The 16,241-nt window shown below is 42.5% G+C and overlaps 1 protein-coding gene across 1 annotated transcript in view; it reads right to left on the minus strand.

Moving 5' to 3' along the window:
- Positions 1-16,241, minus strand: part of LOC311036623 (signal-induced proliferation-associated 1-like protein 1) — a 125,197-nt gene that overhangs the window by 37,432 nt on the left and 71,524 nt on the right. Inside the window, exons 10-13 of the mRNA XM_084045447.1 lie at positions 15,928-16,116; positions 14,942-15,116; positions 11,081-11,184; positions 6,932-7,089 (exon numbers count right to left, since the gene is read on the minus strand). Coding sequence (XP_083901573.1) covers positions 6,932-7,089; positions 11,081-11,184; positions 14,942-15,116; positions 15,928-16,116 — 626 coding nt within the window. The remainder of the gene's footprint in view (positions 1-6,931; positions 7,090-11,080; positions 11,185-14,941; positions 15,117-15,927; positions 16,117-16,241) is intronic.

Genomic DNA, 16,241 nt, shown 5'->3' on the forward strand with positions numbered 1-16,241 from the left:
GTAAAAAGATTGTGCGCCAAGCAACCCCCATAAGAGAGAAGATTGTTTTGGTTAGATTAACAATTCTACAACTAGCGTAGTGGCAGATAACAGAACATTTTCATGTTTTTTCAAAAATACCAGATCCACAAGCTCATAACCCATGGCATCACAATGCATTGTGAGTGAGCTTGTAGATCAGCTATTTTCTAAAAAAAAATAATTAGGGCTTAAGTGGTTAAATCTAGGATCTGATTAGTCATTCTTATACATTCTCTATACATTCTTAAACTTGATTAATTGCTACTCATTTTGCTGGGGACCCTTCGATACCCCCCTCAAGGACCCCAGGGGGTCCCCAGACCCCACTTTGAGAGCCACCACCAGGCTAATAAAACAGCCTTATTTTCCTGATCAAAACTCTAGCTATGCAACGTGACCCTACGTGACTTTTAGGTCGTGGTTGAGAGCAGATCAGATTAGCATCTGACTGGCCCCGGGCCGTCTAATTCTCCCCGTCTGCCTCAATCTGACCTGGGCATTTTCCAAAAGCTCTCTGCCTCTCAGCAGCGGGCAACAACAACCTATTAATAACTGGATGACTCAACACATCATAACCTATACTTTGATAAGAAACACTAGAGTACCGATGGTGATACTCAGAAGCATACGAGGCAACGCGCTAATGATATATTAGGCTGCACATCGCTCCGTCAATTTAATTGATTTAAGTATACAAAATTAGGGATAATTTAATAAAATAATAGATCCCTATTTTGTATCGCTATTTTGGGCATGTCATTATAGGCAAAATATTTCTTTTTTTTTTCATAAACCTCATAAATTGTGAAAATAGTCAATGTACAAGCTGACATGTATGTGAGCTTGAATATTGGCGATCGGCAATTCTCACTAGTTTTGAAGTATAAAATAACACTTAAGTGGTCAATCAATGGCATTAAGTGCACGTGTGACTGTATGTGCAGGCGTGTATGTCCATGTGCGCTTGCATGTGTGACTGTACGTGCGTGTGTGTATGTCCATGTGCGCTTAGCACTCCAGCTAAATGCCCGGTGGTGTGGAATTCATTGATTGGTAAAGTCAGCTCAAAAGGTCACCGGCTAGTGACAATTCACCGATTTCAAGTGCCAGCCAATACCAAGAAAATGACACGCACGCGCACACACACACACACACACACACACACACACACACACACACACGCACACGCACACGCACGCACACACAGCCAGGCAAAACCCTAAGGCATAACCCTAAGGCTCTAACCCTAACTCTAACTCCTAAACCTAATATATAAATGTCTAATCCTAAACCCAACCTGAATCTTTTCCTAATTTCTGATATCATATTTTTTTCTTTTTACCATAAAAACAACCATTTCTCTTGTGAGGTCCAGGAAAGTTGTGCTCACAATGTCTATTTCGTAAATGCAACTATAATGTTGTTGGGACATTTGGTCCTCACAAGTATAGTCACACGCACACGCACGCACACGCACAAACACACACACACACACACACACACACACGCTAAATCTTGGGGGGAAATTATAATAAGCACACCAGGCAACACTGCACAAAACCCACCTGCTGCCTTCACCACAGAGTCACCATACAGTTCAAATAGTATCCCTGAATATCCAAAATATGTGAGGTCCTTGTTGTGGGAGTGTAAACAGGTCGGCTGTATCTGGACTGAGTTTGTTTCAGTGGTGTATGGATCCAGTAGATCCAATAGTCACACAGCAGACAGAGGCACACCGCTCGCTCAATAAAACCGTGTCAACAAATCAACATTTTCCAATCCTCTCTTCCAAGTTCCCCCAAACTCCCCCCCCCCTCCCCGTCCCGGTCCTCCCTCTCGTCCGTCCATGAAATAAGCATCCAGAGAGCAGAGAACAAGCGGGACCTCCTGGAGAGCAGCGCTGGGCTGGCTGGGCTGGAGCTCCTGAATTACATCCACCAGATCCACGGGATCTGAACACAATGCCTGAGAGAATACAAGTGTGTGTGTGTGTGTGTGTGTGTGTGTGTGTGTGTGTGTGTGTGTGTGTGTGTGTGTGTGTGTGTGTGTGTGTGTGTGTGTGTGTGTGTGTGTGTCTCTCTCTCTACGGGGCGGGGTTGTTGCCAGACTCCGTCCTCGTGGTTCTCGTATCCCGTAAGTTCTCCATTACATCCAGAGGAGAGAAAACCAGGAGAACCGGCATTTCTCCATTCTTCTCACCTTTCCATTCTTTCCTCGATTCTCCCATAAAAAATGAGAAAGAAAAAAAAAACATTTGCTGGCTCTGAATGGAAAGATGGTCCCTCCTCCTTCAGGCAATGATGTCAGGTTGAAGTAGGGCAGGAAACCAAAGAGGGTCTGGGGAGAAGATGGTCTCAAAATATATGAAGTCCAACTTTGATGAGAGTGTGGCGTAGGGGTGCAACAGTTAACCGAACAAAGTGATTTCATCGATTACAACCAAAATATTGATAATAGTGATACTTTTAATAAAATAATTGATTAATAATCGATCCCTGATTTGGGCATGTCAATACACTGTAGGAAAAACAAAACAAAAAAACAACGACAATGCAAATATTTCTAATTAGCCGATCTACAAGCTCACAACGTGTCAATTAATCAAAAAAAATCATCAAGGGGCGTCCGCTGGCCTAGCGGTCCAGGCGCATACCACATATGCTGGTAATCCAGCTTGACAGCGTGTCGCGGGTTCGACTCCCGTTCCCGACGACCTGTGCTGTATGTCTCCCCCCCATCTCTCTCCCCATTTCCTGTCAGCCTACTGTCCTGTCCAAATAAAGGCATAAAAGCCCCAAAAAATATCTTAAAAAGAATCATCAATAAGATAGATAATCATTAAGACTATAATCAATAGTTGCAGCCCGACGCGATGTGACCCGACCGTTCCCGTGGAAGAATGCAAGGAGCTCAGCTGCTCTCCTGCTCTCCACTCTCCAGTCCTACAGCCCCCCCCCCCGTCGTCGTTCGCTCGGCTGCCCGCTCGCTGGCTCACATGGCCGGGGCGTAGCGTAGCGAGCCCGGCGTTGATGAGCATGTCGCTAACTCCTTCAGACCACTACGGCTCCCACTGCCCCGGGGCCACGCAGGAGGCACTGAGGGAGGAGTCCGTATCGCGTGTGTGAGAAGCACAAAAGAGTGCGTTTAACCCATTAAGACCTGAGGACGCAAAAAAAAAACTAAATCCTAACAGTTTTTCAGAAAAAAATATTAAAAAATCATTTTCACGATATTTCAAAAATAGCAGATATACAAGCTCATAGCGCGGCACCGAGTGCCGCGCTATGAGCTTGTAGATCTGCTATTTTTGAATAGCCTAAAGAAATCTAAAAGTGACACAGATGCGTTCCCGGTCTTAAAGGGTTAAAAGAATTAGTGTACACACATGCAAGGTATGTACGTGTGTGTGTGTGTGTGTGTGTGTGTGTGTGTGTGTGTGTGTGTGTGTGTGTGTGTGTGTGTGTGAGAGAGAGAGGGAAAGTCATTGTGCAGGAAGATAAAGAAGAGAGCTAGAGAAAAAAAGAGAGCAACTATGTGTGCATGTGTGTGTGTGTAAGGCAAAGAGACAAGTGGTACGCATGGCATGCAAGTGTGTGTGTGTGTGTGTGTGTGTGTGTGTGTGTGTGTGTGTGTGTGCCTGTATTACTATACTTGTGAGTGCCAAATTTCCCACAAGGAGAACGGTGACACCATTCAAAACAGAAAAGAAGCTAAATAGTAGAATTTGAGAAATAGACATTGTGCGGACAATGTTCACAAGAACAAGAACAATGTTTTTTTTTATGGTTAAAAAAAAAGATTCTAAATTCTAGGCTGAAAATTAGGAAAAGATTCAGGTTGGGGTTAGGATAGGTGCGTGCCAGGGTCATGCACCGAAAATAGCCATGTCTACAAGCTCACTACGCGTAGCTTCTAGATTAGATGTTCTGCAACAGGGTTTTTTAAAAAAAAGGCTAAGACGTTTTTTAAAATGCCATTCATAAAATTGCCCTTCTTAAAATGTTGATGTCCTGACAAGTACAGTAATACAATGTGTGTGTGTGTGTGTGTGTGGTAAGTGTGAACACCACTTATCCACAGACTGATCATCATGAGGTCTAGAATGCAGTGAATTGCTATCAGTTAGACAGCCGCTGCAGGGCTGATCTCTACTGGCCCACCATAATCAAACAAATTCGCACGCACACACGCACACACACACACACACACACACACACACACACACACACACACACACACACACACACACACACACACACACACACACACACACACACACACACACACACACACACACACACACACACACACACACACACACACACACGAGGAGGACACTCAACAGGCTTTTATGTAGTCTAGTAGTGACCCAAGGCATCTACTGTATATCGCGCAGTTGGCGGACAGAAACCTCCTACCTCCATATTCAAACTTCTTGTGTTTTTGCGTAAAATAACACCCTACCTCATCACACTACAGCGTCACACAAAAGCACCAAAAGTAGCAGATCCACAAGCTTGAAAAGCGGCTCGAACGACACGTTTTGAGCTTGTCGATCTGACACTACTTTTGCCATTTTAGAATTTTAATCCTGAAAAGTAACCGTTTTGGACATATGAGATTTGCCCCCCAACAGCGACGACATACTTCGTTGCCTGGGGTCCACCAGGGGTCAGTTGTTTCGGTGCTGAATGTTTTAATGGACCACAGTGGAAACAAGCCTCTGGCTCGTTGTGTCATCCATGTGGCGTGTTTTTAACTCGTCAATAAAGTAGTCAATAAATCCATCAATCATCTAAATAACATGATTGATGTCTAAATCACAACATCTGTGGTCGGGAAAACAGATCAAGAAACCAAAACATGAGAACGAGTGACCAAGATAATGTCTGCATAGAGGCCATAATATCTTGGTCAGTAACTAGTATCAATCAAAAGAAAAGGTGGCATGAAAGGGTACAGGGAGAGTGAAGTGCTGGGGGTGAGATGGAGTGTAAAACGGGGTGCATGCTACCATTTTCGGGGATCACCCTCTCACCATGGTGGTTTGAAAACTACAACATGACGTCACTGAGCCGCGGTGATAAGCGACTCACCGCTCACCCCAACACATCTCTCTGTTTTTACTGACCGACATCACCGGACTATGAGCACCTAGTATCATAATAACCTTTTTTTTTTCTTAAAAATGTTATCCCACGATTTTTGTAACCCATTTTTTCACCCAGTGCCAATTGCCTAAGCTGTAATCCTGGGCACTACTCTCCCTCTGCCAGCCTGGGGAGATAATAATAATCATCTTTTAGTTGAAAACGTTTCCACCTAAAAGGTGAAAGGGTGATCACCTAAAATGGTATAATGCAGCCGCCTTAAGAGACGAGTCTTCAGATTATGGTGGAAAACAGAGAGTGAGAATAGGACAGTTTATTCCACTGTTTGGGAGCCAAGGGGGAGAAGAGTCTAGGACGTTTGGAGCGTTGTCCAGGGTGTTTTAGGAAGGTTCAGACAGCTTTCCTTTGTTAGCTGATCTGAGAGAGTGGGGGAGGTTGTAGGGTTGGGTCAGGCCTTGAAGGTATGGGGGGGGTGCCAGGCCTTTGGTTGCTTTGTAGGCCAACAACAGTGTTTTGTACTCGGTGCAGGCCGCAACCAGGAGCCAATGAAGGGAGCAGAAAAGGGGGGAGACATGAATATTTTGGCTGTTTGAAGGCCAGGTGTGCTGCGGCATTTTGGATCATTTGGAGGGGTTTAAGTGAGCATGCCGGGAGGCCAGTAAGGAGGGAGTTACAGCAGTCAAGCTTTGAGATGACTGAGACGTGGATAAGGGTCTGGGCATACTCCTGGGTAAAGGAAGGGTTTGATCCTTCGAATGTTATAAAGTGTAAACCTTTTCCCTCAACTCCAAATCTCTTCTGCAAATTCTCCAAATTGCAGATCCATAAGTTACAAATCAACTCGTTTTTAGGGTTCATGTGGTTGCTGCTTTTTTACCTGCATGGGGTTGAAACAGTTGAACATAGCAACATGACAGCGATGGGGCAGAGACTTTTTAGAAGGGACCCATGGTTCCGCACCCACATAAGCAGCTGAAGTGGATTTATATTGTAATGAGTGTCCTTGTTGTCAGACATGCTCATAAGTATTCATGAATGATAGACGAACGTTAATCTCCATGTCACTCTTGAACTTTCAAACCAAACTACTAAATATCTATAAATCTCTTTGAATGGCTTGTTAAAAAGTTATCCCAAAGGGAAGGTTTATCTGAGCATGCATGCTCTTTTTTCATGTTCTTTCTCCAACACTTGCCTGCCTCTTCATAGTAATGCAATTATCTATTTTTTTTACCTACATTAGGCCTGTCACAATTGTTACATAAATCGCAATTATTTTGCATAATCATCATAATCGTTTCCAGGTTGAAAAAGGTTCATACATTTTGAAGATCGACAAACTCGCAACGTTGTGAGCTTGTAGATTACCTTTTTAGACGAAACAAAAACAAAATAAAAACTAAGCTATGATGACTAAAACTAAGACTAAACATATTGACAATTTTGTCAACAAATAAAAACTAGACTAAAATGTTAGGGAGGGACTAGTGGAGAAGAAATCCAGTAGCCTAAAACTAAGACAAGTCATCACGGGTGCGTGCGGGTGTCACAGACCCCAAAAAATAGCATATCTACAAGCTCACAACGCGACGCAGCGCGAAAATAGTAGATCTGCTATTTTCGGCATGCAGCCAAGTGAAAATCTACGAATTCGATGGCATCAAATTCACCGGCAAAAATACATTTTGAACTAAAACTAGGCAAAAAAGAAATATTTCAGATGACTAAAATATGACTAAAACTGAACATAATTGTATTCAAAAGACTATGACTTTGCTGTCAAAATCAACACTGACCTGTAGCAGGTGGTGTCAGAGCAGGGGTTGTGCACGCGCACGATGATGAAGACGTGCTGGAAGTGTGAGCGGATGGTCTTGGGGGTGAAGGGGTGGGCGCCGGGCTCCTGGAACACGATGGTCACGATGTCGTTCCCGATGTGACGCTTCCTCAGCAGCTTGACGGGTGACAAAACAATGAAAGCTTTCATTAACACAGTGATTCTCATCACGGGACCCCCAGTTTGATAGGATTTAAGCCAGACCCCCATTTTATACCTTTTTAAAAAGAATCTATGCCCCACTCTACACTGTAAAATCCTCAGTGTTAAAGGAGTAATTCACCCCAAAAATTACTTATTTTCTATCAATTGCACACCCCATGAAGCCTTGATTTATTTTGTGTTCTCTCCAGTAGGAGACTCAAAAAGTCTCCTTTGAGTCTCCTACCGGATACATTAGCATCTTTCCGGCGGTCATCAATTATTGGCTTAGGAATGCGACAAAAAACAAAATATCTCCATTAATTCAAGGCTTCATGGGGTGTGTAATTGATAGAAAATAAAAAAAAATTGGGGTGAACTACACCTTTAAGGGCCTTTCACACCAAGCACTATAACTATAACGGCAACAATAACTATATTATAGTTATAATAGTTGTGGTGTGGACAATTTTTAAAACTATAATATCGTTATAGTTGCTTGGCGTGAACGGCCCTTAATTTAACTAAAATAAATACAAAACATTTGTACGCTCTCAGAGTTGCGGACCCATAACCGTCCATTTGGACCCCATGAGGGCCCCGGACCCCTTCGTTGGGAAACAGTGCATTGACAATAAAACTTGACAGCTAAAGCCACAAAAAACGGCGTGTCACACATTCCTTTCGATGGCGCATTCAAAGACAATGTCATTAGAAAAACAACGTGGCATTCAGCGAGACATGTTTCCCATCGGCCACATCTCATATCAGAGATTCCTTTAAATGACTTAAACTTTAGTCTCGTGTTGCTGTTGGCACATCTCTGCTCCCAAACCAAACACATCGCTCTTTCATTTCCTGCCATTCCTGTCAGGCAGAAACCTCTCATCTCCATACTTTAACCTTTTGAGTTTTTCTCAAAAATGAATGCCTTACTTCAGTGGTTCTCAACCTTTTTTTCACCAAGGACCCCCAAATTGACACATATTAGCCCAGGGACCCCTATTTGAAAAGATATGCCAGGGACTCAACCATTGTGATTTCTTGGGGGTCCCAATCTACACAGTAGTATCATCATTAAGTGTTCATTTAACTCTGAGAGTGTACAAATGGAACCAAATGGACCCTAACGGGTCCATTTGGTTCCATTTGTACACTCTCAGAGTTAGACACACAAGGTTCAATTTGGTTCCTAACTATTAATTTGTCTGGGGACCCCCTGGAACCCCCTCAAGGACCACTGGTGGTCCCCGGACCACTGGTTGAGAACCACTGCCTTACTTGACCATACTACAGCGTCACACAAAAGCATCAAAAGTAGCAGAGAGCTTGTCGATCTGCTACTGCTTTTTGAAATTTGAATCCTCCAAAGTTACAATTTTTGACATAAGGTTTTCACCCGACAGAGAAGATGTATATATAGCTAAAATCCAAGAATGACAGTAACTGCGTTTTCATAAAACGTTTTGAAAATATGAAGCGAATTTTCAGAAAGTCGAAAAAAAGAAAATGTCCCATTTCCATCCACTGATAAAAATGCGATTCTTGGGAGAGAGTTCAAGAAATAAGCAGTGGGTGGCTCTATTTTGCCAGTCAAGTGAGACGCATATTATTGGACGTGTATTTTACTTTTTGACGTTCTTTTAGGCTGTACAAAAAATATTATCATATATATATATACGGATATATATTATATTACATACGGACTGGACTGCCTGGTAGGCTATTGGGGCTGCAAGTCATCTAGCTGTCCAGAGGCTGTCTTTCGATCAGGCTGTCTGGTAATAGTGGCCTATTCATGAACGACATGAAGTTGCAGACATGTTTGTATTGGGTCGGACTTGGTATTCATTCACCAGTCAGTTCTGACATATTTTGCTCATACTTATACTGCTACTTATAATGCGGGGATAACGTGGACACCACTGGTCGCAAGGAATACAACAACGCTCACCCCAAAACAAGCCACAGTGCTCGTTTTCCCGCAGTTGGTCCTTTGGCTGAAAATATAAACCCCACATAGCCTAAATGATGGACTTTATTTCGCCCACCCGATTAAAGTTGGACTTGGATACAGTTATGAACCGCTACATACAGCAGCAGCTCCAGATGATCTTTAATGGGGGTGCTGGGGGGGAGCTTGACCAACACAAAATCATGCACGTATTATGTAGTTAGACTGTTAGAGGGACTGACCACCAACAGCGTCTTTAAACAACACGTCTTTATTTTAATTTTGCCTTGCTCCACTAGCCTGATTCATCTTGGTGAGCAGTATGCTGCAGTGCAAAGTCCGCTATTCCAAATCCAACCACAATATAACATTCGTCTACATTAATTAAACAAAGATTGTATGTAGGCCTACTCATAACATAACCCATAGCCCCGAGTCCATTCATAATCTTCTCATAAGCGATCAAGTAGCAATCATCGTATTGCCTCTCTGCCCTGGGCATGTGTGAGTGAGTGAGTGAGTGAGTGAGTGAGTGAGTGAGGGTCCTTCTGGTCGATCGACACGGTCACGACTTTTTTTCTGTTCTGGCCCCACAGTGGTGGAATGAACTTCCCATGATGTCAGGACAGCAGAGTCACTGCCCATCTTTCGCCGCAGGCTGAACCCACCTCTTCAGGAAACACTACCCTTCCTCTTTGCCTGGCTTACTTGTTGTTAACTAGTTGTACGAACTCTTGTTTTATTGTTGTACTATTTTATTGGATTTTGTTTAGTCGATACACTTTTTGTATTAGCTCGTGCTCATTTGATTTTGCTATTTTGTCTCATCTGTTAAAGAAAGTAGGTAGCTGATATATAGCACTTTTACCTTAGCGCTAGGTATACTCTTGGTTGCTTGTTTTTGCAGGAAATGCACTTAAGAATTCTGGTGATTAGTAGTTTCGTTCCCTACCTACAGTATGTTGAATGCACTTATTGTAAGTCGCTTTGGATAAAAGCGTCCGCTAAATGACTGTAATGTAATGTAATGTAATGTGAGACAGAGAGAGAGAGAGAGAGAGAGAGAGAGAGAGAGAGAGAGAGAGAGAGAGAGTGAGTGAGTGAGTGAGTGAGAGAGCACACTTTTTAATGCCTGCAATACACACACTGGGCAAGACAAAACCACGACAGAATCAGACTTGCTCAACAGAGCCCGCCCTCTCTAAACCGCTTGTCACAAATACAATGCCAGAGTGCCTACGAATGATTTACGCACATAAACTCATTCGAGGAGAGTATTATCATGATGAGAGATGATCTTATTAATATCTTATATCAACGTGTACTTTATAGAACATCTCATTACAGCATTCATTAGCCTAATTTTATCATCTGAATTTATTCTGCTAGTTGAAATGTGGGCAATGCGTACGGAAATGCTGTTTGGTTATTAAACCCGACGTCACAACGTGGCTTCTTCTACTTATGAATAATATAGGCCTACTTATATTAATCTACTAGGCTAATTATATTACAAAATATTAGCTATAAACTGTGTTTCCATCCCAAAAGTGTTTTGGGGAAATATGTTTTTTCCCCCACATTTTCAAGTGTTTCCAGTCAGGGATTTATATGCAAAATCCAAAATGCAAAGAAAAAAAAAACGTCTTCATGGAAATGCAGTTTATGCTTTCCCGTTTAAAAAAAAAATATTTGTATGGGTCTTTTTCTGACGTTATTGATAGGAAAGTAGGCTGACAGGAAACTGGGAGAGAGATGGGGGAGAGACACGCAGCAAAGGTTGTCGGGATTGGGAGTCGAACCCTAGGATCATCAGCCTAGGTGGCCAGACGGTTACGCCAACCGTCCGGGCCTGCTTTCCCAGTTTAACGGATTAAATGACTTAATCTTTAGTCTGGTGTTGCTGTTGGCACATCGCTGGCACCCGAAACCAAAACCAAACACATCAGTCATTCGTTTCCTGGCATGCCACACACATGTTGGTTATTCCACACAGAGCTGATAATCAGGTACCTGCTGCTTGTTGTTGGGTGTGTAGGGCAGCAGGGTGGACACGTGGAACATGATCTCATAGTCCTTGTATGCCGTGTACAGGGAGTGGGTGCCTGTCGAATCAGCTGCAGGGGGGGGGGGAAGATATAGCGACACAATGTTAGGAGGCACTGTACTGTCTGTAGTACCACTGTTATCAGACAAAAATGTCAAGGACAAGATAAAACATCCGCACACTGGTTTAAAGCTCCCAAACCTTATTTTATTAATGGCGCAACGTTACGACCTTATAGGTCTACATCAGGGAAATAAGATATAGATATTGATATTTGCCGGATGAAACGTTGCACCATTAAATCAAATACGTTTTGGGAGCTTTAAACCAGTGTGCAGGATGTTTTACCTTCTCCTGGATTGTTGCCTTGATGTCCAGCACCGGGCCCGAAGTCTGACGTAATTTACACATCCTACCTGGTTTTCCACCCCCGTTCTGAATCCCCATAGACGTATTTAATATCGCGTCAAATAAGAACTGTGTTCCAAAAATAAACAAATGATCCCGGCGGTTTGACTCTTATGAATATGAAGCATCAACTGACGGTGAGAAAACGACAATGTTACAGTACAGTTACATTTTCGCCAGAAACAGACTGTATCAAAATTATAAGTGACTGACTATCATAAACGATACAGAAGCCTCCTCCCTGACAATATCGCCGAGACAGTTTGTTTATTTTTGGACCACAATTCTTATATGAGACGATTCTAAGATGACCCAATGTTATTCTCCGTAGAGAAATTACTTTACGAACCAGGGGATGAACGAGTGACGTCAGGACTTCTGTACTTTACACAGGTACAGGATGTGCAGCACACAATCTCCTCTGTGAACTATTTCTCTCAAATGTACCTTCAATCAGCTCAATGCATGATGCATTCCACTAGGTAGGCCGCGAGGGTATTTGCAAGTGGGCCCCCAAATAATTGGCAAAGCACTACGATTTTAATGATAACATTAATAAATTAATAATAAATGATTTAAAAAAAATGTCATGGTATCTTGTTGAACTTTGAAAACACAACACAACACAATAGATTGATTGATCATTAAAATAAAACATGCTGTGCAAGTGTTTCACTTCACAAAGTCTTGAACACTTTCGAGACCTTAAAATGGTTCCCTGATCCAGAAAGGGTCAAGAACCACTGCTGCTCAAAATGTTAACTCGCACAAATGCACGTACAGTAGACAAGAGAAACAGAACAGCATTATGATTTGTGCAGCTTCATTCACAAACTGCACATTACTGTACAGTAATTTACTACTGATAGCTGAAGGTTGGACAGGGAGGCCAATGCGCTTATTATTAGACCGTCTTATCTTTCTTGGTACAGGATGCAATTTCCTCATAACCCAAACAACCATAAGACAGTGCACTGTGGATCAATGTCAGCCTGTATAAAACGACGGTCAGCACTAATGCGCGTGACGACAACAACATTGATTTTCATCACTCAGCCTGTAAGCAGAGACCTTTGTCCCACATGGCAGCCGAGAGTAGGGTGGAAACCCGTTGTGTCACTCTGAGCCAAAGTATTTACCTCTTTCATTATAGTTCCAGGCCATGGCTGGACTACAATACCATGAACCGCTAATGATATACTGTACTACGGCACTATTTTCAAAACATCCAACCAACTGACATGTTTTGCTTTCATTTGGGTTTGTGTGTGGACAACACAACCAACACAGCCTAAAATAAATAACCAGGAGTATTTGCATCTAGGGCTGGGTGATATGCCTTCAAATTAATATCACGAGTGTTTCAAACTGTTGCCTTGATTATGTTCAATGAACAATTATGATAATAGAGTAGCTCACAAGGTCGCGATGCAATGCTATTTGTGCTAGTTCTGTACGCCAACATTGTGGCAACTATGTATTATACATGCAAATATTAAACCACTGAAAAGTTTTTTGTTTTTTCAAATTTTTTATCCCACGATTTTTTGTAACCCATTTTTTCACGCAGTGCCAATTGCCTATGTAATCCTGGGCGCTACACTCCCTCTGCCAGCCAAGGGAGAGCCTAGAGCCGAGAGTGTACAAATGGAACCAAATGGACAGAGTTAGATTAACATTGATTTTACAATATAAATTGGAGTCCCAGAGATAGAAATGCCATTCAATGGGGCTCCTTAGCCTAATGCACGTCAAACTGGGGGTCCTTGAAATTAAAATGGTTGAGAATCACTGCTAGAGCCGTAAAACTCTTCTCTTATGGGGTCATATCTGGCATATTTTTTCAAATGGGGGTCCGCAGGCTAATAAGTGTCAATTTGGGGGTCCTTGACATGAAAAGGTTTGAGAACCACTGCCCTAGGAGACCTAGGAGAACATGCAAACTCCACACATAGAGGGGCCACTGAAAAGTATTAACAAGAGTTTGTGCCTAAATAAATACGTTGGATTCATCGGAACACAGATTATTATTCTCCATTTTTGTGAAAAGTCTCAGTTATGACACCCGACAGCGGCGATACGGGACGAGGTTATAGAGGAAATATTTGACGGACATCTTGCAGGGCAAAGAACCAGAACTATTGAGCCATGCAGAGCAGCAAGAAGTCCCAAGTGAACGTGCCAGGCTGGGGCCCGTGCTGCAAAGTCAAGTGCTTTATGGGATTAAGGAAATTAGCGTAAAGGGCAAATATGCAGATTCTTAAACCAAATCCTCTCTACTGTGAGGCCATGTTACATTATCGTCTCTGTCGGGTAGAAACCTCATATGTCCAAAAACGTTTACTTTTCAGGATTAATGCAACCAGTCCTGTAGTCACTGGGTTATACAGAGTAATGCAATCAGTCCTATTTCCAATCGTCGATACTTTTACTTCTACTCCACTACATCTCAGACGAAAATATTATACTACCACAACAATTATTTGAAAACGTTAGTTACTAGTTACTTTCTGTGACACAGTGTTACTTACAGATATAAATGATTACGTTACAAAACATACATTAACCACTTTAGCCCTATTTTAAACCTAGGCTATTTTCAAACATTCTAGTACCTTTGTCACTTTAAGAACATTTTGATACCAATACTTTTGTACTTTTATTCAAGTACATTTTTAATTCCGAACAGTGCCACGTTATGAGCTTGTAGATCTGCTATCTTTGCATAGCCAAAGTGTAAAATGCTTTTTAACTCAAATCAAAAAATGACACCGATGTGTTTCCGGTCTTAACACATTGACCGCCAGAGGTTAATCTCATAATGTACTCACCAGTGCCAACGTTTTATTGTTGTTTTTTGTTTTTTTCACGTCGCCATAGACCTTGTTAAAATCCTTAAAATTGAGCTGTGCACTGTTTGTAAACATCGTGGAGATCTGCCTGGTTCGAGCAGTGAAAACCACGTGTCAAACTGAGCCGCCATGTTGTAGAACGGTTTATGTTAAACAGTGATCACCGAGGAGAAAAAACTACAAGGAGAAAATGGGGTTTCAGTTTCGTCATTAGAACGAGGGCCGACGGGATCGTCAAAACCGGATCCCGAATAATTCTGTTTCCGGTGGTGTTACAATGAAATGTGCCGTATCGAGAATTGAAAAAAGTTTTTTTTTCTTTCTTTTTTTTAAGGAAAAAGCACCACAGCCTGTAGGCTACGGGATCGGCGCTTTACGGTTGGATTTATCGGCCCGTAGGCTACGGGCCTGGCGGTGGTAGTGTTAATGGGTTAACATAGCATCACACACGCGTTGTGAGTTCATTTTTTTATCTTAGAAAAATTGTGCCAATGTGGAATAATTCCACACAGATCTCCTCCTGTAGGTGTACATGTGTGTGTGTGTGTGTGTGTGACCATGATTTACTTTTGGTGTCCAGCTGGGCGCGGTACTTGGTGAAGCCCTTTAGTCGCACTTTGTCCCCCAGCAGCTGGAGGAACTCCTCCAGGGCCGGACCGGCCATCTCGTTGTTGTACATCTCCTCCTCCGTGCTCTGTCCCGCTCTGCAGTACATCACCCCCACCTTCACCTGGAAGCTCAGCTACACACACACACACACACACACACACACACATAGACACACAGAGACACACACACACACACACACACACACAGACACAGAGTGACTCATCGGACAACACTTCTGTTAATATGGCATCACAATAATTTTAACCACTTTAACCTTTTATACTTTGGCTATTCAAAAATAGCAGATATACAAGCTCATAGCTATGAGCTTGTATATCTGCTATTTTTGAAAAATCGTGAATATTTTGTGCAAATCTTTGAATATAATGTTTTTTAAAGCAAACATTTGTAACTCAAATCTTTGCTTCTGGGGGTCACTGGAACAAAATATCTTGACATGGGGGTCCGTGACCAAATACATATCATTTTGACATGAAAAGGTTTGAGAACAACTGGTGTAAAGTAACTAAGTACATTTACTCAAGTACTGTACTTAACACATCCACTGCCAGGAGTTTCCTAAGAACAGACTGTCGCTTCTGCCAGCATTTTTAAGCATTCTGCCTAATCTTTCAAGAACCACAGAATATTTATCTCCAGTATGATCGACCCCCTGATGGTTGCTAATCACTGAGGGTTTCACTGTGCTTCCGTGAGGAAAAAAAAGTGTCATCACGACCTCCCGTTCGCTTGTTATACCCAGTTGAAAATAGCATGCCTCGCGAAAATAGTATAACACAGGAGCCGATACACAGAATATTGTCACCGTCAATGGTGGTGAACGGGTGGATTTCTTTTCAACTGTCCTTGCTTTTCAAAACTAAACGATAATGAGTTTTTTTTGTATAATGTTATACTGTAATGTCATAAACCATTATATATACCCCTTGTTCATCCAGTTTCATCAGCTGCTCGGTGACCTTGGGCGTGTTGAGGGCCAGCCTGAGACAGGACACGTCCAGCTCGGGGAGCAGGTACTCCAACACCTCCTTAATGGGCAGACCCCGGGTGGTCCCATGCTTGGCCGTGGAGGGCACACAGTCCTCCAGGACGGACCCTCGAAGCGCCGTCAGCTGCATGGAGACAAAACCAAAAAAAAAGAAAAGAAGTGAGAGGGAGAAAGAATCAGTGTTGATTTTGACAGTAAATTTAGATTTTGTTTTAGTCATAGTCTTCTGAATGAAATTCCATTTAGTTT

The sequence above is a fragment of the Gymnoscopelus microlampas genome (genome assembly GCF_963454915.1).
Source record: "Gymnoscopelus microlampas genome assembly, chromosome: 20".
NCBI classification, from domain to species: domain Eukaryota; kingdom Metazoa; phylum Chordata; class Actinopteri; order Myctophiformes; family Myctophidae; genus Gymnoscopelus; species Gymnoscopelus microlampas.